The 23,336-nt window shown below is 46.0% G+C and overlaps 1 protein-coding gene across 4 annotated transcripts in view; it reads left to right on the top strand.

Moving 5' to 3' along the window:
- Positions 1-872: 872 nt before the first annotated feature.
- LOC139050962 (TNF receptor-associated factor 5-like) overlaps positions 873-23,336 on the top strand; it is a 93,585-nt gene continuing 71,121 nt past the window's right edge. For 2 of the 4 annotated variants that reach the window (XM_070527874.1, XM_070527873.1), the window contains exons 1-6: positions 874-1,103; positions 7,500-7,752; positions 9,601-9,705; positions 10,642-10,803; positions 13,930-14,004; positions 19,770-19,847. In XM_070527874.1, coding sequence (XP_070383975.1) covers positions 7,513-7,752; positions 9,601-9,705; positions 10,642-10,803; positions 13,930-14,004; positions 19,770-19,847 — 660 coding nt within the window. In that variant the 5' untranslated portion in view covers positions 874-1,103; positions 7,500-7,512. Of the gene's footprint in view, positions 1,104-7,499; positions 7,753-9,600; positions 9,706-9,820; positions 9,945-10,641; positions 10,804-13,929; positions 14,005-19,769; positions 19,848-23,336 lie in introns of those variants that run through there. The other 2 variants (XM_070527875.1, XM_070527876.1) reach the window with 2 other exon arrangements.

Raw genomic sequence — 23,336 nt, 5'->3', positions numbered from 1 at the left:
ACCCATAATAGTCGCCACGTTTTAGGCCCTGTCCAAAACATCGCGTTCACGACCCGTTACCGGCTCTGCGCTTGTTTACGGCGCGTGCTTTCATCACAAGTGTAGCCTTCGAGATTCGTTTCTATTTCTCCGTCGCAACCATCCCTTAGGCACCAAATAATTTGAACCGGCGTGTTTTATTTTTCTTTGTTTTTTTTTATGCGCATGCGAATTGCAATACACGAGCGCTTCTGAACTCGGTCCCATCGGAATGCGGCCGCCGTGGCGGGGAATCGAACCAGCGACCTCGCGCTCAGTGAAGGACGTCATAGCTAATAAGGCAGCGAGGCAGGTACGTTGGTACCCAGTACAAGAAGGTCATTTTAAGCAGGCTTGGCGACTTACGTTATTAAACTATTACTTCGCGTCCCCTGCATACTGAAGTCATTGCTCCGCTACGGATGAGCTGAAGAAGTTTCCGACAAGACGCTTCGGAATGTATAAGGTCCTTTCAAAGACAACGGGCACACTATTTTTCTAAATGGCTCTGCCCGATTCCCGAAAAAAGTTATACGTTATATGAGGCGGTAACACCATACCACAATTATTAAACTGATTTGCGAGTCAATCGATTTACGTAACCTGCTTTTCGGTAAAAAAATAATAGATGCAGAACAAGTTTCTAGCCCAAACACGTCTAGTTGAAATCTTCCGCGTAGTTGCCTTTCTTTATCTCGGCCTCATCGCTATTTCAGTGGCACTTCTGTCTCATCCAGGTGTCACTAGTGGATGTATGCAGTACTTGCGTTATGAAACTGAGCATGCCCATCAGCAAACTTGTTTTCCTCTCTCGAGAATACAACATTCGATAAAAGATGGCGGGACGTACCCTGCGTTCTACGGGCACCGGCAACGCCTCACTCCTGCAGCCGTGGCAACAACTTCCTTCTTTTCGTATCTTATCACCGCCGTCACGCCGCCGCTGCGACGAGACGCCTGCATCGCCTGCATGCTGGAAAACGCAGCGAGCGGCCATCCATTGCCGGCGCCGTGTACTTGATTCAGTAATCTGTCAGCGTTGTCCCAGGGTGGGCTGTTTCGACACCTGTGCTACCGATACGACGGTGAGTTTGTGCGACGTTTGTTGAAGCGCTCTGTTCGGTGGACGGCAACCTATCGTAGTGCATCTGCTGGTTAAGCAAGATGGAAAGTTCGCTCGCATCGGTTGCAGTGTCGCCTACTGGCAGCCATACTTGGTGTGGTCCTCGTTATCGGCGTTGAATCGGAATGTGCTAGAGACGGCGACGGTTCGCGAATCGCAGGGCATAATAATATCGCTGTGTGCGACGGATCACTAAACTCTAAACGACGATTTCGGGTGGCATTCTAGCGCGCTTGAATCACTAAGGGTGTTTCCCCGATAGCTCGCAGCTCCAAGTGCTGTAGTTTCGGTTTCAATGCGCCGGAAAGCTCGGAACTCAAGCCACCGGCAGGTAAACTAAAGGTAAACAGCCCAATCACGAAGGGTAGTAGTAGTGGTTTGCCTTTTGTACGTATTTACATTGTGCATGGAATAGTACATGGTGGGAGCATCGAAAAATAAAATGAAAATCAATCTGTGAAAGAATAATTTCGCACTTATCGGGCTCATGGCGCAGTTACTATGGGTTCTGTTTATGAGATCGAGGCTGCCGGTTCGAATCCAAGCCACGGCGGCTGCATTCCGATGGTGGCGGCATGCAAAAACACTCCTGTGCCGCGTATTGGGTCCCCGCTAAAGAACGCCAGCTCGTCAGAATAAGCCCAGAGCCCAGGGCACCCCCCCCCCCTCCTCTACGGCGTGCCCTGCAATCATATCGGCGTTTTGGCATGTGACTCTCAATATCAATTACTTTTTAAGTATTGCGCCGTACTTATAGCAGCTCGAGATTATTGTCGAGAGCACCACTCGCTTTATCAATTTCTGATATTCTGCCTCCATGTCTGCCATGGCAGCTGCTTAAGTGAGCTCTAATTAATGTTCCACGCATTTCTTAATTTTATTCCTTCATCGCCCCTGGATGTTTACAGTGCACCTCAATTTATTGGCAGCGATGCAGTTCAAACCCTAAGATGTAGCAAGCAGCGTTATTTGTTCGTATAAGCCTGATATTCAAGACAGTTGATGAGCAAAACACATGCGTAGGTCGTCACAGAAATTTGTCAGCCCTGCAAAAAAAAAGTGAAAGCAACACAGAAGCACAGTACAGTTGACTACAGAAAGCCCACGACGCGCGCATACATCCTCGATGATAGCAAACTTGTTGGCAAAGCAAACTCTATCGTACGTCAGCTTGTAGCAAGCGATGGAGACAAGCTATTTTCACGGAGTCAAAAGTATGAGAACACAACAGAAGCTATGGATGCCGCACGAAGCAAACTTTTCTAAGTTGATGTACGTGTGAGGCGCTGATATTTTCTTGTGAATGATTTTAAATATTTTCGAAGCAAGGCTTTCTTAGCCCCCTATATGAGGTTTTCAGGTATCGCTCATCTAACCTCTATCGATTGCACAGGCGCTCTCTGACGTGACGTCACCCGCCGTGGTTATGTGGTGATTGGCGTTACGCTGCTAAGTCTGAGGGCACCGGATCGAATCCCCTACGTGACGACCGCATTTGCGTAATCCAAAAGACACCCGTGTACCACTATTGGCTGCACAGTAAAGAATCCCAGGAGGTCTAAATTTTTGCGGAATTTGCCACTTCGGCGTGCCTCATAATTATAATATTATTTTGACACGTAGAATCGCAGAATTTATCTTAATTTTTTTTCTGACGCAGTGCTGCCAGACTTCGAATCCACTCATGCAATTAGCATGAACACTAAGTCTTAATTCCTTTACAAGCTAGATTTAAAGTTTTAAATAATGCAGTCGCTAGTAAAGATGAAATGATGTTTTGGTGCAATCCGTGCTAACCAGCCTTCTCCTTAAGCTGCCTTCACTGAACAAAACGTCAGATATATACTCGCTCCGCGTGCAAAACAAATATGAACGTCAAAGTTCCCAGATTAACACGGAGCCTTATTTGATATTGGGCGAAAGCTGGCAATAGACGACACCGGACTGTGAAGGGTGTGCCCCTTCACAACACAATTATGAATCATGTGAAATAATTTTTTTTTGTAACGAAGCGTTCAGACATGTGTCCAATTGCAGCGCACCAAATGTGAAGCTGGTTTTCGCCTTCTCGTGTTACAATGGTGCAACACCTGGCCAACTTTTATTTTTCTTTCTTCTGTGACTAAACTCACCCAAACAAGTGACCACTGGGGCTCTGCAATGCGAGTCTCTGGTTCTCTCTGTGAACGGCAAACCTGAGTGACCAGTCAGCTATACGCAGCACCCCAACTGCCTAGTCATGCTCAGTGTAGGTATATGATTTGGCTTATGCCGAGATTTGCTGATGCTGCTTTGTTTGGCATTACGGCGTCCGTTTGTTCTGACGGTTACGCACAAATACTTGGTTTAAGCGGGGGCATTCACACCTTGTCGTTTACAAGACGAAAGGCGTTCAGTGCACCGCACTGCAATCCCAAGTCATACTTCTCATGCTAATGCGAAAGTAATTTGGGCTGACTGAAATCAAGACACCCCGTCAGGTCAGCAATTTTATGTGCTGGTCATTGCGGCGTAGCAGTGGTTTCTCAAGATTGGGTTTTTACAGCGTATGTATAGCCGATTCCTCTGAGCGTCCGTCTGTCGGTCACCTGTACGTCGAAAACTCACCCGGCGCAACAACGTGCGCATGCGCGAAAAAAGGGAGAAAGGAGAGGCGCGCTATTAGCCAACACTGCCTGCGTAGCACAAGGCCTGTTTACTCCGATCTCTGGGGTCACGCTACCTGGTCCGAAATTTCCATTGACAAGGCTGGCGTGATGAAAGTGGTGACGTCAAAATCTCTGTTGCGTACACGGGAGCATCCCTATTAGCTTCTATGTCAGTCAGGCCAGGTAACATGACGTCATGTATCGCATTGAAAAGCCTTGTGCTACCTAGGGTGTGTTGGATTAGCTGCGCCAGTAGCGACGTCGTTGCTCTCTGTCGCGGACGAGCGCGCAGCCGTTTCTCAGCGGCTTCGAAATGTTGCTGCAGTACTTGTTGCAAGCTATTTGAACACGTCATTTCCTCGAACCTAACCAATTAACTTTTTTCGAATCAAACTCGTTCTTCACGTCAGCACAACATGAATTTCGTAAAACATTTTCATGTGAGACCCACCTTATATTGTTCACGCATAAATTACATCGCATTTTTGATCGTTCAACGTGTGCCGATTGCGTATCTTTAGATTTCGGCAAGGCTTTCGATAAGGCCTGTCCCAAATTGTACAAGCTGGCCCTATTAAATTTAGACAGCGATTTCCTTACATGGGTTTAATGTTTTCAAACTAATCGCGTGCTATATACCACAGCTAGCGGTCATCTCTCTTCACCCGCTGGTTTACATCGGGGTGTACCACAGGTGTCAGTCACTGGACCTCTGATAAATTACGTTACATTAACGACCTCGCTTCACTATTTCTTCCAACATTAACCTTTTTTGCAGACAGTTGCATCATATACTGCCTCCAATCTGACCTAATTACCGTAACAGTTTGTTGAGTACATGGAAACTGGATTTTAACATAAACATATGTAAAGTCATCCGTATATCTAGAAGTTCTAGCAGTCCATTAACATATTAATCAATACGCACTAAGCATACTAAACAATGTCCCCCTTGAATCTGTCAGTTCTTATAAGTGCTTTGATATCCATATCACCTGTAACCAATCTTGGGCGCTTCACATTGATTACGTCGTTAATGATGTCAATCAACTGTCAGGGCGCATATGTGAGAACTTTTCCAACGCACCTTCCGCATTATTGCTCTGTAGAACATTACTAGGTTGCGAGCTTGAACACGCTTCATCTGCATGGGATCCCTATCGTAACCACCTAATTACTCCGCTCGAACTCGCAGAGAATAACCCCGTTCGTTTCGTTCTTTATATAACATCAACATGTATAACATCGATGAAAAGCACTCTACCCCTTGCTATTCTTGCGTCACGTCATAAAACATGCCCTTTGATTCTATTTCACAATTTATACCGTAATTCTACGCTTTGTGAACAACTGATCGCTAGGCCTCAGTAGTATGTTCAATCGGGCTGGTTGGTTCATCTTTGTATTAAAGCAGGAAGACCGCAACACAGGACGAGCGAGTAAAGAGCACAGGGCAGAGCGCTGACAAGCAACCAAATTCTTTACTTGCAGAAGTAGCATATGAAGACATCATTGAATGTGACAAACAGAACAGAAAAAGAAGGATAAGCGCCAGCCACGGAGATAATCCAGTTCTTTTGTTTTGCATCCCTCGCGCTCTCAACAAAAGAACTGGATTATCTCCGTGGCTGACGCTTATCCTTCTTTTTCTGTTCTGAATGTCACATTCAATGACGTCTTCATATGCTGATTCTGCAAGTAAAGAATTTGGTTGCTAGTCAGCGCTCTGCCCTGTGCTCTTTACTCGCTCGTCCTGTGTTTCGCTGTCCGTGTTTTTTTATACAGACCTCAGCATTTCTCCCATCGTGTCGACCGCCATCACGAGGTCGGCATTCCACATTGTGACACTCTAACACCAATCATTTTGCCCCATGTAACCTGAGAACCTCCTTCCCGATGACATCATAACTATAAATGATAACCAATTCTTTCGTCAGCTTTTAGCTATCCTCCTATAAAAAGGAAAAATTTCTTGTAACAAGTGCTCTTGAAACAGTTGCACACTTTTGGGTGTATATTTGTCCCGCAATAGTATTCGTCATCTTCATTGCTTGCGTTTCCTTTGTTGAAAAATCAGCGCTCGCTACTTTCCTGTCGAATATGGTGTGTCACGCTGATAACGTCCAAGCCGTTCGTGACTTGGAAGTAGCCTGCTCACAGCGTTAAACAAATGAAACACGGGCAAGAGAGAGGACGATTATTGTTGCGGGACAAGGTAAGCCCCAAAGGATGCAAATTGTTTTAAGTGTTTATCATTTACACCTTTGTATTTTTTGTACTTGCTTAATAATCACAGCTAAAATAGTATTGTTATTCTATATTATGTAGTTGTAAGTATTTTTTGTCGTGCACTAATTTATTGTTGTACCTGCTCTGATGGTTTGTAACCACTCGCCTCTTTAATGACGTATGGAGATGAGTGGTACACGCTAGCTGAAGATGCATGTCATCTTCAACAGGTGACATTGTGATAGTTTAGGAAGAGCGTAAGTTTCGGCATGTTGGTATTTCATAACTTTTTACGTTTTTAGCGCACGACGAGGGACGAGAGACAGAATTACGACGCGGACACAGCGCTAACTTCCAACTATTGTTTTTTATTCTGCGTAGCGGTACGCATATGTATAGGGAACAGACAGCAGTGCACGCATGCGCATATGTACTGGTTTTGAACAAATAAGCCAGCAACGAGACGTGTGTAATGGAAAGTTATGATATCGAAGATGAAAAAGGCGACGATGCATAGCCAAAAAGAAATTTTTAACTCAAGATTGGCTATGCGTGGTCGCCTTTTTCATCTTCGATATCAACTTAACTTTCAATTACACATGTCTCGTTGCTGTCTTATTTGTTCAAAACCAGTACATATGCGCATGCGTGCGCTGCTGCTTGTTCCCTATGCACATGTTTACAGCTTCGTAGAACAAAAAACAATTGCTGAAAGTTAGCGCTGTGTCCGCGTCGTACTTCTGTCTCTCGTCCCTCGTTGTGCGCTATAAACCTGAAAGTGATGGTTCAGCGTACAAGTTGAGCCACCACCCACCCACCCCCTCGGCCTTATCCATCATTCGCAAATTATATTACTACCCTAGCGCTTGCCGACCGTCACGAAAGTGAACTTAATCAGTGCCACTGGCTTTTTCTACAAAATTCCAGATCAATATCAAACGATCGTGATGAACACATCGAAGTGGACATGAATCTACAGCCTTAAGTTCTGCCATTGAAACACGTGCTACCAGGCCTTAACAAAGCAGCTTGTGAGAAGAAACAAGAGTAAAATAGTTTTGCAGTTATCACACATTTACTGGTGTTAAGCATCGATGTTATGCGCTACGTATAAAGGACCTCAACCATGGTGAATTCTCCAAAGAATTTGGATTTTCTTTCATGTAACATGCGGCGCGTGTTAATGAATATCTAAGATTGTTTAGCTGTGGTCTCGGCAATTATTACATAGACGAATATTTCTGTCGATGCAGCGTTTTCTTGCGATTCTTTGTTTTTTCGTTTTCATTTCTTCTGTAGGGGGTAAGGGGGGGGGGCTAAATATCAGGCTTGTTCACTGAGAGTACACATGTTTTTCGTGTGTTTAGTTGCGTACCTGAATGGGTAGTTCCTTTTTGAATTAAAAACATGAAAGAAGGGTGAGTTTTCTGTAAAAAGCCAACTCACGAATGCAGCTTCGCTAATATCCTTTTTTTCTTCAGCGATCACCTCACGATGGCCTACGAGAACGTCTACAAGCTGCGGGACCATCCGGATTTCTCGAACGAGATCGACGTGCCATTTGCCAAGAAGCTCCAGCCGGAGCTCATCTGCTCGGCGTGCAATTGTGTCACAGCGGCTGGCCTCAAGGACGGCAAGGACCACGTCTACTGCCGCAGGTGTGCCGAAGTGCTCACAGACGCCTGCAACCAGTTCACGTGCTACATTTGCCAGTGGAATGCTCCCCTAACCTCGGTGAGTGCCTACACTGCGGTTTTCCGAAGACGCAACTAGATATGCTCAGGCTCTGTTCCAATGTTCCACGTACTCCCCTTAATAGGCGGCTAAATTGGAGGCAGACATTGTAAGTCTCCCTGCAATTCTGACAGACACGGCACAAGAGAGTTTCGCGAAGACATGATCGGAGCCGAAAACGATATGGGCTGCTTTGCAGTCCAAGCAAGATGGCTGCTCAGCAGAAGGCTTCGAAGCTCGGCGAGGAGGTCGTCTGCTCAAAAGAAAACGTAGTGACGCTTTCTCATGCGCTTAATACAATGCAAAGTTGTTTATCGTAAGTTTCAATGCGAAAATTATTAAAATACAGCGGTAATATGTGCGTTTCTTTGCTTTTTATGGAGGACGCGAGGCGGCGTCATGTCAAGGAGACATCTTCCAGGCGGTTCCTGGTATGTTTCATTGCTTGAGCTCGAAGCTTTCTAGCTGTGGACATGGACTGTCTACAATGCTGGCCAGTATCGAAACACACCCTGGGATGGGGCAGACATAGACGATTTGCACTGGCATCATCTGTCAGCCATATTAGGGTACTGTCACGTCGATAAGCTGTATAAACAGTCAAAGTGACTGCACGACAAACGTGTCTTGCACCGGGCGCGACAAATCGATAACATTAAAAAACATCGGTCACCGTCAAAAAGCAATAACCATGTATGCGTGATGAAAGGGTGCACAGGCGTCATTGTGGCCGCCATGTTTAGGAACTGGCAAAGTGCGAAGGCTGCTTTCGTGATGTCGTCACATGAAAACTATCCATAATCTTGCAGAACCATGCATGGTGATCAAATTATCGAGCACACTTTGTCAAAAGTACTTGCGCATCACTGGAGTAATACTGGTCTGAATGACAAACTTATCAGTTCCCCGCCTTTCCCCTCCTACTGTTTGTTTTTGAATTGCTGTTTTTACTCTATTACTGCATTGTTTATAGACGTTCTGGTATTTATTCTACAAATGTTTACCGCATATATTTTTTACATTGTATTTATTGCTTTATAAGGGTATGCGAATAGTAGCTTTTTAGATTGAATCGAATATGGATCGAATCGTGCGTGAATCAAATTCAGTAATGAATATTCGTCGAAAAGTTTGAGAATAAGTATATAGCTTGCTCGTCACTAATATTGAAGAATTTTCGCTTGTATTATTTGTCATTACAATGTGCTTCATAAAGCATGCTTTACTGAAATTTTAATAAAAAGGAGCATAACGAACAAGTGTGCATTATCGTGTAACGTTTAGAATGGTAGCCTCGGTCACGAAATAATTTCTAGTGACATCGGAAAAATGAGCTGTCAGCGGCAATGGCAGAGTGGAGGAGAAGCACTTCTTTCTTTACAGTGTGAATGGTCGCGGCAAATGGTACCACTATTAACTCAAATACGTTAGCGTAGAGGTCAGCGTAATAAGTAAATAATAAGGCTCAAACGCATATACGATATGAAGGCTGCAATTTTAAGCAATAAATATGGTGCAGACGACTTACGTAAAGCAATCTGCTGTTACGATAGTAAGCATGCCGCTCTAGTACCAAGGTTTCACCGCAACGACGCACGACCAACCGTGTTTGGCGACCTCATGTGAAAATGAAACATTCCAACTCCTCCATAAACCGCGAACAGCATGCTCAATTATGTCTCTATACATCGTGGTAATTTCATTTTTATTAGAATCGCATGATGTGTTCTCCTTGGCGGTTGTCGGTACCTTTCATGATTTGCAACCTATCTAACAGAGAAGCGGTTAAAACTTATATTCTGCTTCAAAAAAAAAAAAACATTGCAAGACCAATTTTTATTCGGACAGATGAAGAAAAATGCAGATGAATGGGCCATCCTGGAGAACGCGCCATCAGCTTGTCCTAACCGAACCAAGACTTGCCGTTTTAACGGCAAATTACGAGACGTTCTTGTAAGTATTCATCTTCATTTACTTGCAAACAACTATCGTGACCACTTTGGTTACTACGATTGTACGACCAAGACATCGTGGTAACGGTCCACGCTTCTCATTTATTTTACTATAGCAATTATAGGGATCCACCAAGCCAATTGTCACCGTGTTCACAAAATGTTTATTTCAACAAGAGACGATACGAACACGGAGTCACAATCATGGCACAATTCCAGCAAGACGATAACATGTACAAGGTACGAAGCATTGTATACACGGTACGCTTCTAAAGTAGTGTCCGACTCCTCATTCACTTGCGTATAACCGCATAGTCCAACGGAATCGCACAATTACACAAACTAATTGTCACTGATATAAAATGATGTTCAATACATAAAGCTTACACAATGGTTTCGCGTATACTTAACCATATGTATGCTTTTTGCTTATCGCAGCAGTATATGCAGGTTCCTTGTGACATTATTCAACCAATAAAGCTGCTAATACCAGGTCGTACGTTCCTTACTAAATAATTACCCAGAATTTTTAGAATGGCAGCCCACAAACATACCTGATGAAACATAACATTCACAGTGCTTGCCTTTTATCTTATATCTTCTCAGGCTATTAAATCTTAAACTTGCAAAGTAACGTCAGTGCTGCAACCTAAAATTGATTTCGTTTTACGGGCCCTTCTCTTTACGGGCTGTCTAGTGACGCCTGCACGATGTCACTGCAGGTCATACACGGCGTGTGAAAGTGTTTCAGGGCGCCAAAAATTTTTTCCTACCTCCGTCCACGTTAGTCATACCCTAGTTAGCCGAACCCGCGTACAGTTCGAACACGGACCGAGAAGTTCAAACGCAACGCTAACCTGTCATTAAGCTGCCGTTATTTTTTTTCCTGCAGTCATCTTTCTTTCTTGTTCGAGCGCTATGAACTGTTACTTTGCAGGATCACTACAAGACTTGCAACCTGAAAGGAAAAGCGTCATGCACTCTCTGCGGAACATTGCAGGATATCAAAACCATAGCAGACCACATGAAGAAAAACTGCCCCATGAGATACCTGGAATGCAATTTCTGTGGCGCGGATGTTCACGCCCGCGACAAAGTGGTGAGTCACATTATTTTGCATACCACCCCAAAGCCCGCGATGCCTGGCACTGAAAAATCTTCGACAATTACTACCTTGCTAGGCAAACTAGATCTCGAACTCGGTATTGATACTGCATTCGTGGAATTCATTAAGAAAAAGAAAACGCTAATGGGGACTATAAGTTACGTTAAACTGATTACGTCACCAAAAGGATGTTGAAACAGTCGATACGAAAGCGCTTGTTCTACCGCATTCACTGTCTTCGTACTTTCTTCGTGTTTTTTTTTTCTAGTCATGAATGTTAACGATTCGATGGACGTAATGCCGCGCTTATGCGCAGAATGATTGTTGGTACGCCTAACTGTCAAATCAACAGTTTTTAGTCACCGCCTGTCCTGTCTTTCTGTTTAGTCATTGTTGTTTTCCGTTGACTTCGTTCGGGAACCTTACACCGCGTATCATATGTTGCGAAACAATGCTCAAAGAGGACTACAAACGAATGCATGCAGCCCAGCGCGACGCAGCTGCGGGGCCGCGCATTTGTTGTCCGTTATCCAAGCCTCCTCTTGCGTTCTTCTGTTCCATGCTTAAAATGGGTATTGACCATCGTACGGCCAGCTGGCGCGGGTTCTTCCTGTAGGGATAACCATTCCGGTCTGCCTTTACTGGCGTTCTGTATCCTCCCACTCGGATACATATGAAATAGATACGGAGAGAAAAGGACGAGGTAAAGGTTATTGTGATGTAGTCGCAAACCCCCCCCCCCCCCCCCCGCGTTGGTGAAATCGGTTTAAGTGACGGTTTCAGTTCGCGAGGAATGATGGTTCGATAGCGAGCATCGACAGGCATAGAGCACATGGCCAAGTTGGACACATCTTCAGCGGGAAAGACCTCGCCAACATGAATTTTTGGCGCTCGGACATGCAGATCCCACGCATGACGACGAAGCAATGATGACGATGGCATGACGACGGAGAAGTGACAGTGCAATGACTATGCAAGAATGATGACAACGACGCGTGACGTTGGTGGAATGGCGACGCTTAAAGGACAGAATTGCGAAAAAGCTGGAATGACGACGATGGAGTGATGATGATGATGGAGAGACCACGACGCTTGACGAGAAGGTATAACGAAGGCATCACACTGATTACACGACGACGACGCAACGCCGACGATAGCTTGATGACAATGGAATGGCGAGAGCGATACGACGGCGGTATGATTATGACGACGTGACGAAAGCATTAGGATGAAGGCGTGGTGACAACAGTATGACATCCATTAGCGCAAGCTCTTGGGCTAGTTGGTGCATGATGAAATTGAAAAAGGGGGTACCAGCGAAACAGAAAACGATGCGCACACAAAGGAAAGGCGTTAGACACGGACGGACGCTGGCCTTTCAACTGTACTTTATTGGAGTTCACGTAGCCGAACATAACCCCCGACGCATATACAACTTCTACTCCTCCCAAAGTTACGCATGCGTTGGTTGTTTTCGCGCTGCAATGTACTTTCGAGGTGTTATCTACGCACATGTATTGGGATGAGTTGAAGATGCGCACGCGTCGGAGGTTATGTGCGGCAAAGTGAATTCCAGTAAAGTACAGTTGAAAGTCCAGCGTCCTTCCGTGTCTAACACTTTTTCTTTGTGTGCGCGTGCTTTGTGTTTCGCTGGTACTCCCTTTTTCAAGTGACAATACGACAACGCAATGAAGACGACATAGTGAAAACGGCAATACGTTGATGACAGCTTAGCAACGAAGAAATTATCACATCGAAATGAAGGCGATGAACTGATGACAGAACCACGACGACTGTTCACGCCCACGCATGCGCACATTGGCTGCCAGGTGGGTGCGTCTTACGCTTCCTAGATGCACAAAGACGCATGGCATTCTTTCTGTCCTGCTTGTTCTGGCTAAAGAACGTATGGGTGCTGGTGATTCAGCCCTATGAAACAATAGCCCAACGCCGAGAACGGATTCCAACTTTGATGCCCCCGTTGCCTCTTTTGTGGCCTGGACGCACCGCAAAAGTTTGCTAAAAAAGAGGCGTTAGATAATTTCATTTTTTTTTTACTGTCTATGCCAAATACAAACAGGGACGAAAAAAAAAGGAGCAACACAAGGGTCAGCGCTCGTCCTTGTGTTGCTCCTTTTCTTCATCGCTGTTTGTTTTGCGCACAATGTTTTTTTAATGAATCGGTTCCGCCTAGGCCGACTCGCAGTTGTGCTTCAGTTATTTAGAAGTAGTACTTGCGCAAACTTTTACTTCACTCACGGCCTGCCAAAGGAGACTTATAATCTCTGGGGCTCTCCGGACGGCTGCTTAGGCAAGTATGATTTTCATTTTTTCATGTTCAATCAGGTCAAAGGGTAAACGCAAATTTCCTATGTCAAACACACACCTCGAAAAAGAAGAGACCTGCCATTCTTGAACGTACTTGCAAGTCCCGTCCCCTTACATGGCCTGCTGTGCATTGTTGAAAAAGCAGTGAGGCGCCCAGACACGTCTCAGTTTTGGTTATATCCACAGCCCGTTTTAACAATGTTCGGTTGTGGCTTATTGTGCGAGACAGCAGGAACCGTCCATCTGTTCTCAGAGCACCCGTTAAGCGCGTGCCATGGCAAGATGCGGAGATTCCCGCCACGTGGCCCACGGAACAGCAGATTGCACTACCTCCAGGATCAGCCCACTTTATTCGATAATAAACCGACTCTTTTTCACTTGTAAAAGCGCCGTATTGTGCCCGTTACATGTAATGCATACCGTTCCATTTCATTTCATTTCCTGAATTAGCTGCGTCATTAAGATTTACTTTGCTTATTCGCAGTTTCAGCCCGCCCGAACTTTTTCCGGCTCTGGACGATCAGGATGAAGTGCGATGACCTCGCTAAAATATGTGTTCAGGGCGTGGCGGCGCCTAGTCTTTCCACGTGGTATTTACTGACACCAACACTTTACAAATACTGCTAATAACCGAACAAAACTACCAATTTATTTATTTTCATTTATTGTAAACCACTTTATTTGTTTTAAACGCATTTTATATATTTTTGGCTTTTGTTACTATTTTTTACCACTCAGTGGCGCACATCACGGTTGCCTCTCTCACATGTTCCTCTTTTCTTTTTTTTTCAGAGGCATGAACTGAACTGTGACCAGCGTCCTGACACCTGTGAGAACTGCGGAAAGCACTTCAGGACCCGCAAAGAGGTGATGTCGAGCTGTGCAGAATGTTTTTGTTCGTTTGTTTATTTATTTGTTTGTTTGCTTGTTTGTGCGTGTGTGAGTGTTTTTTTATTCGAAGCATATTACTAGAGCTCAACCCAGCTCCTCAGGCGTGGCAGTTTCGCCTTCAATACCACGTGACACCGTGACGTCACGACAGAGGAGAAATGGGGCTCCAACTCGTGCCGTCGCTCGCGGCGTCGCCTTCAAGGCTGACCACGTGACACCGTGACGTCACGACAGAGGAGAAACGGGGCTCCAACTCGCGCCGTCGCTCGCGGCGTCGCGGCTGTATATAAGCAGCTGCACTTGCCTCTGCCAGACACTCACCAGGTGAGATGCCTCCTGGAGACAGAGCTGCTCGTTGGAATGAGAAGCGAAGGTTGCGGCGTGGTACAGAGACTGTTTCTAGGTGGCTTTGCTACGGCGCAGCGACTACGCGCCCCGCATCGGACGCGGTGAGCGTCGAGCAACGCAGCGTTCGGCGCGACAACGAAATGTGCGCCTGAGCAAGCGCTTCACGCCTGAGCCGACGCCGACGACACCGGCTTTTCTGCGACACGAGCTCCTTAACGCTGTCGCGTTAAAATAGAGGCTAGTATGCTTCGCATCCTGGGCTTAACCTTAGCTAAGCTACAGCCAGTTTGTTATGTTTGAAACCATTGGCATGTTGGTAATATACACTACGCATATACTAACAGCGGAAAGCAGAACCCTTTATTCTGTGTTTCTCTCGCCTTCGCCTGATTTTGCGCTGTTCATCGCGAGATGTTCCTCAACGGCAATGATAATTCGGTACGTCGCAGTTTCTCGCCTCATGCTTAATTTTTACCTTCCTGTTTAGTGCTGAAGACATGCTTTCAACCCGTGAGTGTACTGATTTATTTCTGCAGCTATCCTGAAAAATTATTCTTGGTGTGTGTGTGTGTGTGTGTGTTATGTTGTGTTGTGTGTTATGTTGTGTTGTGTGTGCGCGCGTGTGTGTGTGTGTGTGTGTGTGTGTGTGTGTGTGTGTGTGTGTGTGTGTGTGTGTGTGTGTGCGCGTGCGTGCGTGCGCTTCACTGAAAAAGCTTAGAAAGCTGTTTAACGCTGGCACTGTGTCTCAGTGGCTGAACTGTTCTGCTGCTAAGCCCAAGGCTATACGGGTTCGACTCCAGGCCACAGGGACCGCATTCTGATTGGGCGCAACGAAAAGAAGCAGTTAGCTGCGGAACCCCGTGTTAACGCTTCAAGAACATAATAAAATTGTTACGGGGTTAAAAACAGTCAGACGTATATTTGTAGGATATTTACAATAATCGAAGTGGCTGACAAGAAGGTAGACAGTGCGCGAAGTCCAGAGCGTCGTTTTCTTCCAACCCAGCTGACATCTTCTTCGTCAGCATGTCACACGACCCTCGGCGGCGGAAGCATGGGCTCGGTGCTGGTTAGGAGGCGGGCGACTGATACAACTTCAGACGCGCGACATGGACCACGTCGCGGCAATGCTGAACCACGGTTGGCTCAAGAGGGGTGATTTCGTACGTGATGTCAGTTACTTTACGCAAGACACGGTAAGGGCCAGAGTTGCGTGAAAGTAACTTCTCCGAGAGGCCAACGCGTCGCGACGGCGACCAAAGGAGAACCAGGGTGCCCGGTGTGTAATGGACGCCACAATGGCGGGCGCCATATAAGCGCCGCTGATTGTCCTGGGAATCCACAAGTCGACGTCGGGCAATATGGCGTGCTTCTTGAGCTTTGAGTATGGCTTCACGGACGTACTCGGATGTGGAATTCAAGCTAGCAGGCAGAATGCTGTCGAAAGGTAGCGTAGGGTCGTGGCCAAACAAGAGGAAGAATGGAGACAGGCCGGTGGTATCATGGCGAGAGGGATTATAGGTGAAAGTAACGAACGGCAGCGCAACGTCTCAGTCATGATGGTCAGAGGAGACATACATGGAAAGCATGTCATTAGGAGCGCGGTTAAGGCGCTCGGTTAGACCGTTCGTTTGTGGATGGTAAGCAGTAGCAAGTTTGTGTTTAGTCGCACACGAATGCAGAATGTCGTTGACAACTTTAGAAACAAAATAGCGGCCGCAGTCGGTGAGGAGCTGTCGAGTACAACTGAATAGTTGTACTCGACAGAATTCAAGAATACAACTGAATAGTTGTATTCTTGAAGGTGCAGAGCCCAGCGGCCAAGGCGCCCTCAATGATCTTTGAAGGACGAAAGCCAACACAGAGCGTGGTGATCAGTGATGACAGTGAATTGGCGGCTGTACAAATAGGGGCGCAATTTATCCAGTGCACAAACGAGACCAGACACTCGCGTTCGGTGATGGAATAATTGCGCACAGCAGAGGAAAGAAGGCGGCTGGCGTAGGCAATAACACGTTCTCGCCCTTGTTGTTTCTGTGCCAAGATAGCGCCAATACCGTGGCTACTGGCATCGGTACGGACTTCTGTTGGAGCTGACGCATCAAAGTGAGCGAGAATGGGCGTGGACGTAAGCAGCCCAATCAGCTCGGTGAAAGCAACAGCTTGCTCAGGGCCGCGAATGAATCCGGCGTCTTTTTTAAGCAGCTGAGGGAGAGGGCGCGCAACATTCGCGAAATTTCGGACAAACCGACGGAAGTAGGAGCAAAGGCCCAAGAAGCTGTGAACATCCTTGGCACATGTTGGCACGGGAAAGTCTTTCACTGCCCGTATTTTATCGGGATCAGGGCATACGCCAGAAGAATCGACGAGATGCCCGAGCACATAGATTTCCTGACGACCGAAGTGGCACTTGGACGAATTTAATTGTAGCCCCGCCTGACGGAAAACAGATAGGATTGTCGATAGGTGTTCGAGATGTGTCGTAAAAGTCGGAGAAAATACGATCACGTCGTCCAGGTAACAGAGGCAGATGGACCACTTGAAACCATGTAGGATGGCGTCCATCATTCGTTCAAATGTGGCCGGGGCATTACATAAGCCGACAGGCATCACTTTGAAGTGATACAGGCCATCGGGAGTAATAAATGCTGTCTTCTCGCGGTCCATGCCGTCGACGGCAATTTGCCAGTAGCCGGAGCGAAGGTCGATGGACGAAAAATATTGTGCTCCATGCAGGCAATCCAGGGCATCGTCAATGCGTGGTAGCGGATAGACGTCCCTCTTAGTTACCTTGTTGATCTGTTGATAATCCACGCAAAATCGCCAACTGTTGTCCTTCTTGTTAACAAGTACAACAGGGGATGCCCATGGGCTTCAAGAAGGTTCGATGATGTCTCGAGAAAGCATCTTGTCAACTTCATGTTGGATGATTTAGACGCGGTAGGGTCGCCGATGGATGAGACACGCATCACCGGTGTTTATTCGATGTTTTACGGCAGATGTTTGTCCTAGAGGGCGCTCTCCTAGGTCTAATACGTCCCAGTATGAGGCAAGGAGGCAACGTAGTTCATTAGCACGCTGGGGCGGAAGGTCGGGAGCAATCATTTTTGTTAGGGCATTCAAGTCTGAAGGGACAGGGGGCGAAGCAATAGTCCAACGCGAGGAGCTGTTACAAGTTAAAGCCGAAATTTTGTAGCCTCTGGCCGGCGTTATTTGCGCCAGGAATATTCCGCGTGGGAGTACTTGTGTACAAAGTCCAAAGTTCACAAGTGGAAGGCAGGACGCCTTGTCCGAAATGGTAATGACGGTAAGGAAAATCGACGTTATGCGACAGCAGGACATCCAGATTAGGGGATACGATGTAGTCACCGTCTGCTATAGGTGGAACGGGTGAGACACCTATGTAGGTAACAGCACCGTGCGGGAGGAGAATATGCTCTGTGGAACATAGCCGTATCGGAGCATTATCGGGAGTGTCAATAGCAGCAAGTAGAGCGAGTTGCACAACACCAGCAGAACAGTCTATCAAAGCGGAATGTGTAGGCAGAAAGTCAAGGCCCAGAATGAGATCGTGAGGGCAGTGCTCTAGAACATAAAATAAAACAGAAGTATGATGTCCGGCGACACTCACGCGAGCTGGACACATACCAATAACGGCTGGTGTTCCACCGTCGGCGACTTGGACCGCAGGCGACGGGGCAGGAGTAAGGACTTTCGAGAGACGATTCCGAAGCTGAGCATTCATCACAGATATGTACGTGCCAGTGTCAATCAGAGCCGTAACAGGTACACCATCCACGTTCACTTTAATGAGGTTCCGATATGTGGGCAAGGTCAGAAGCGGATTTTTGCGTCGGGTTGGTTTGGCAGCACCACCTCCAGGTACTGCACCCGTTAGTTGTCCGGAAGGGTGCGCCGGAAGGAGCTAGGGGACGGTGATCGGCGAGATGGGGGCGATCGGGAGAAGCGGCGACGTGGCGAAGGAGAACGGCTAGAACGGGTAGGCAGAGAAGTGTCGACAGAATGTGCTGGCTGCGTTTGCGGCGGGAACCAAGGAGCAGCATGAGGGCTGTGGGATGGGAGATAGGGCCAGTGCGTATGACAGTGCTGGACGGAGTGTAGTCAGGTTAACTAACTGAGCAAACGTAGGTCAAGCCAATGTTGGCCAATTCCTGGCGCACGACGGACTGTATCAGTGAGACGGTCGCCTGGCAATTTTCGGGGCCATGGGTTGGGGCTGTGACAGGAGATGCGGCTTTCTATTTCACGTCGGATGATATGTAGGACGTTATCAGAGAGACCGGGCGTGGGCGGACTGCGGAGGTCTTCGCAGGTAGACGTAGCAGCCGTGTTGGGAAGGTGGGGAAATGGCTGGACAATGTGGCGACTCTTGGCTTCTTCAAACCGCCGGCATTCGGTAATAATGGCTTGCACAGTGAAAGAATTCTTGAAAACAAGGAGGTGGAAGGCATCATCTGCTATGCCCTTAATGACGTATGCAACTTTATCTGGTTCGGACATCTTCGGATGCACTTTGCGGCACAGAGCGAGCACGTTCTGGGTGTACGTGAGGTAGGATTCAGTGCACGTCCGGACACGCGAAACGAGGTCTTTTGGGGCGGCGCGCTGACGTCCAACAGGCTTGTCAAACAAACCTTTCAGCTTCTGTTTACAAATGTCCCAGCTGGTAAGTTCCTCCTCGTGGGTCCGAAACCAGACGCGTGCCGTGCCCGCGAGGTAAAATATCAAATTAGCGAGCACGATGGTCTGATCCCAGTGGTTGCTGGAGCTCACCCGCTCATATAGTTGAAGCCAGTCTTCAACATCAGTGTCGTTGGTGCCGGAAAAGGAACCTGGGTCGCTGGGTTGAGCGAGGATGACGGTGGGCGTGGGTGCCTACAGGCCCGAAGCATCCTCGCCTTGTGCTGGCATTGTAGATGCAGCCAAGGAGCGCCCGCTGCGTGAAACCGCCTTGATAATGATCCCCCAACCTCCACCAAAACTGTTACTGGGTTAAAAACAGCCAGACGTGTATTTACAGAATATCTACAATAATCGTAGCGGCTGACAAGATGGTAGACAGCGCGCGAAGTCCAGAGCGTCGTCTTCTTCCGACCAAGCTGACGTCTTCTTCGTCGGCATGTCACCATATGCTCAAGACTCATACGCCTCCCTCTGTTGATGATTCTCGCGTCGGGCATTCGTTGCTTTCGGAAGTCGAGCCAGATCGATTAGAGGAGCGGGCAAGACGGCAATAACCATAAGGAGGCGATTATTGTGACAGTAGTTTCTGTGAACTCAAAGCGCGCTTGTTCATTTTTTCTATTTACCAGAAAGTAGAATCGGCGACGTTGCTTCTTCAATAACGTGTACCCCTTCCTTGTCTTTTTCAGCTTGAGCGGCAACACAAGGCAGTATGCCAGCTCATGCCTGTCGACTGTTCGTTTAGACAACTGGGCTGTGACTACAGGGTAAGAAGGACTTTCCGAGCTGCTGCATGTTTGCGAATGAACTTGAGTCTGACTTCTGATTAGGTTTGGGTGAATAATCAAATACAGTAACTATTGGTATTCGAAATGAACTCCTAGTCATTTCCGGATATTAAAAAATAACCAAATATGTTTCAATAAGCTCCTGGTAAAGTATTATTTCCGATTTCCCTCTGCTAAATGAACTATCGCAAATAATGGAAACTAAAACTTCGATAAATGTTTTAGCAGGAAAGCTGAAACAAAACAGATAATGGAAGTTTTCTATTCTGTTCGGCAGCAGAAGCCTAGGTGACAACCTGTAACGTTTGCTTTTTGTCTGTAATTTAGTGTTTTTGGCACTGTAGTAATGTAGCATTTTCAATTGGGGTTGTGCAAACAACAAATAATAGATTTCCAATGGAATACTTCGACAAAAGAACAAGCTTCACATTTGAAATGCCGATTTCATGAACCTCCTTTCGTTAAGACAAACTGTGCTGAAACCTACGCGAGGAAGTCATATCCTAGATCCATTTTTCAAAAATGTGCCAGAAATTGTGCAGAACACTGAAATATTGCCAGGGTTAAGTAAGTGATCATGACGTCGTGCTAAGCGAAATAAATATGAAACATGTAAGCGTTTACAATGAGAAGAGTTGGTACATGTACAATTACGCCAAGGCTGATATCCAAGCAATCAATACTTCACTGGAAGCATATTTCGTTGTGTTCGAAACACTTGCGTATGAGTATTCTGTTGAAAACCTATGGGTTCTATTTAAAGAAAAAATCTTTGAACTGCGCAACCGGTTTTTTCTGTCATGGGTATTGACTAGAAGGCGTAATCGAAGTAAGACATGGTACACTAAAGAACTGAATGTTTTAGTGAAGCGTAGGCAAAGAATTTACCGTTCATTTAAATGATACCCTTCTAAAGAGAACTTTTGTAAACTAAAACTGGCAATGCGGGAAGTGAACAACGCTACAATCCAAACAAAATCAGCCTACTTTAAAACAATAGAAAGTAAGATAAAGCAAAATCCGAAGGAACTTCGGAAGCATATAAAACGAAATAAAAAAGACATTTCTATCCCCGCTTTGACCGATGGCGATGTTACAATTTGCGACGCCACAGAAAAGGCCAAGATGTTCAATCTTTATTCTACATCAGTGTCCTCTGCCCCAACAGATTCTCGGAAAGATCTGAAATTGTTGAAACACGAATCCACACCCATGCCTAAAATAGTTATCGAAGCTTGGGGCATTGAATTACTGCTTCGTGATTTAAATTGTGCAAAAGCTGTGGGCCTTGACTGTTTACCCAATTTTATGTTAAAGCCTTCCTCTTATATAGTGTCAATGTATTTGAAAATTATTTTTGAGAAGTCCTTGGAACACAGTCCACTTACGGCTGATTGGAAAATGGCATCGGTTGTTCTTATACATAAAACTGGCCCGCAAAACATTATTAATAACTACCGTCCCATTTCACTAACTTCTGTGTGCAGTAAAGTTCTAGAGCATGTTTTATATACTGCAGTAGTCAAACATATAGATAGTAAATCTTTATTTCACTCAAATCAGCAGGGATTTAGGCGAGGATTATCATGCGTCAGACAACTAGTAGAGTTCACACATGTATTAGCGGCAGCCCTAGACGACAAATCATCGGTCGACTGTATTTTTCTTGACTTTGAAAAAGCGTTTGACACCGTTTCACATTACCTTTTACTGCAGAAACTAACCAGTTTTAACATTAATCTCCAAGTTATTGCGTGGATTGCCGAATATTTACGCGAGAGGCGACAATATGTAGTCGTAAACGGTGAACAATCTGCAATAAGCAATGTTACGTCAGGGGTACCTCAGGGATCAGTTCTGGGGGCCCCTTCTCTTCCTACTTTATATCAATGACAATAATGAAAATGTACAGTCCCATATTAGGTTATTTGCAGATGACTGTATATTATACCATAAAGTTACATTTGAAAGTGACTGCTTCGTAATTCAAAACGACTTATATGTCATACAGGTGTGGTGTGAGCGATGGGAAATGAAACTGAAACTCGAAAAAATGGTGTGTATGAGGTTCTCCAGAAAAAAATATCCTGGAAAATTTGAATATACGATAAAGTGCTGTCCAGTAAAAATGGTGTTGAATATAAATACCTAGGTGGTTACTTATGCCCCTCTTTATCATGGAATCGGCGTGTGGATTATACCGTAGGCAAAGCTTGTCGGAGCTTAGGATTTTTACGACGAAATACACGTGCGTTTTCACAACAAACCCGGGAGTTACTATATAAATCATATGTAAGATCTGCGCTCGAATACGCATGCTCTGCATGGGATCCTTCATCAGTAACCACCAAAGAAAAGCTTGAAAAAGTTTAGTCCATGTCGGCAAGATATGTACTAGATATAGTAATGTATGACAGGCAGTTTAGTGCAACTAAATCTAAGGCAATGCTAAACTGGCAATCTCTCCAGCACCAAAGAGCGTCGTTTCGACTGAAGCTTTTACACAGCATATATCACTCTCATACTAGGATCCCGCGTGAGGTGTACATAAGCCAGCCTCACTACACATCAGCACGCAAAGATCATGAACAGAAGATAAGAGAATACAAATGTAATACATCGGCCTTTAGCAGCTCGTTTTTCCCAAGAACCATCAATCAGTGGAACCGACTTCCTTCCTCAGTTGTAGGAATTTCTTGTCCTCACAAGTTCTATGCTGCATTAAAAGCAATAGAATCTTTTCATCCCTAAGGCTTGATAAATGTCCCGTGTACGTCTAGAAATCATAATGACCTATAAACAATCCCAGCTGCAAATCACATTTTCTTTTAGTGCCTCTTTTTTCACCTTGTCGCACTGTATCTTAATCACTGCATTGTTTCTTTTTTTTGCAACTTATTATTCGATTTTTTTCTTTTTGCTTTTTTTCATTATGAGTCTCTGTAATCATTGTGCTTTATGTACTCTTTTTTTTTCAAATGTGACATGTCCCATCTGCAACGTGCCTGTGCCCGACATGCCTGCGTGCAACTTGGCTGTGTGCTTTTTTTTTGTCGGCCTGTAATAATGTGTTGTTGACTTACACAAATTTATGCAAATCTGCAATTTTTATGCTTGTTTTTCATCTGTACCCCTCCCCCCCCCACTGTAATGTCTGAATGGGTGCTGTGGATACTAAATAAATAAATAAAGTCATACATACTCGGGAATCTTATCTCGTTGCGTTACAAGAATTTGTTAGCCCCGCAGGGGCGTCTGTGCAAGCAGGCGTTTGGTGTTTTGCGACACCACGTACACGAGCACACGAGGGTTGGACCCTCCCACGTGTAGCCGTGCGCGGCTTAGCCGTGTCTGGGGAAAAGGGGATCGTGGGGGTTGAGCCGATGCTGGGTGTTTGGACCTTTAAGGCCCCTCGGCGGAGGCAACACACCTCTTCGGCCTCTGCTTCACATAGACGGCACCCCCTGA

Source organism: Dermacentor albipictus, chromosome 10 (genome assembly GCF_038994185.2).
Source record: "Dermacentor albipictus isolate Rhodes 1998 colony chromosome 10, USDA_Dalb.pri_finalv2, whole genome shotgun sequence".
NCBI lineage: Eukaryota > Metazoa > Arthropoda > Arachnida > Ixodida > Ixodidae > Dermacentor > Dermacentor albipictus.
Note: the sequence above shows the minus strand (reverse complement) of the source record. Positions and strands in the feature narration are given on the sequence as shown.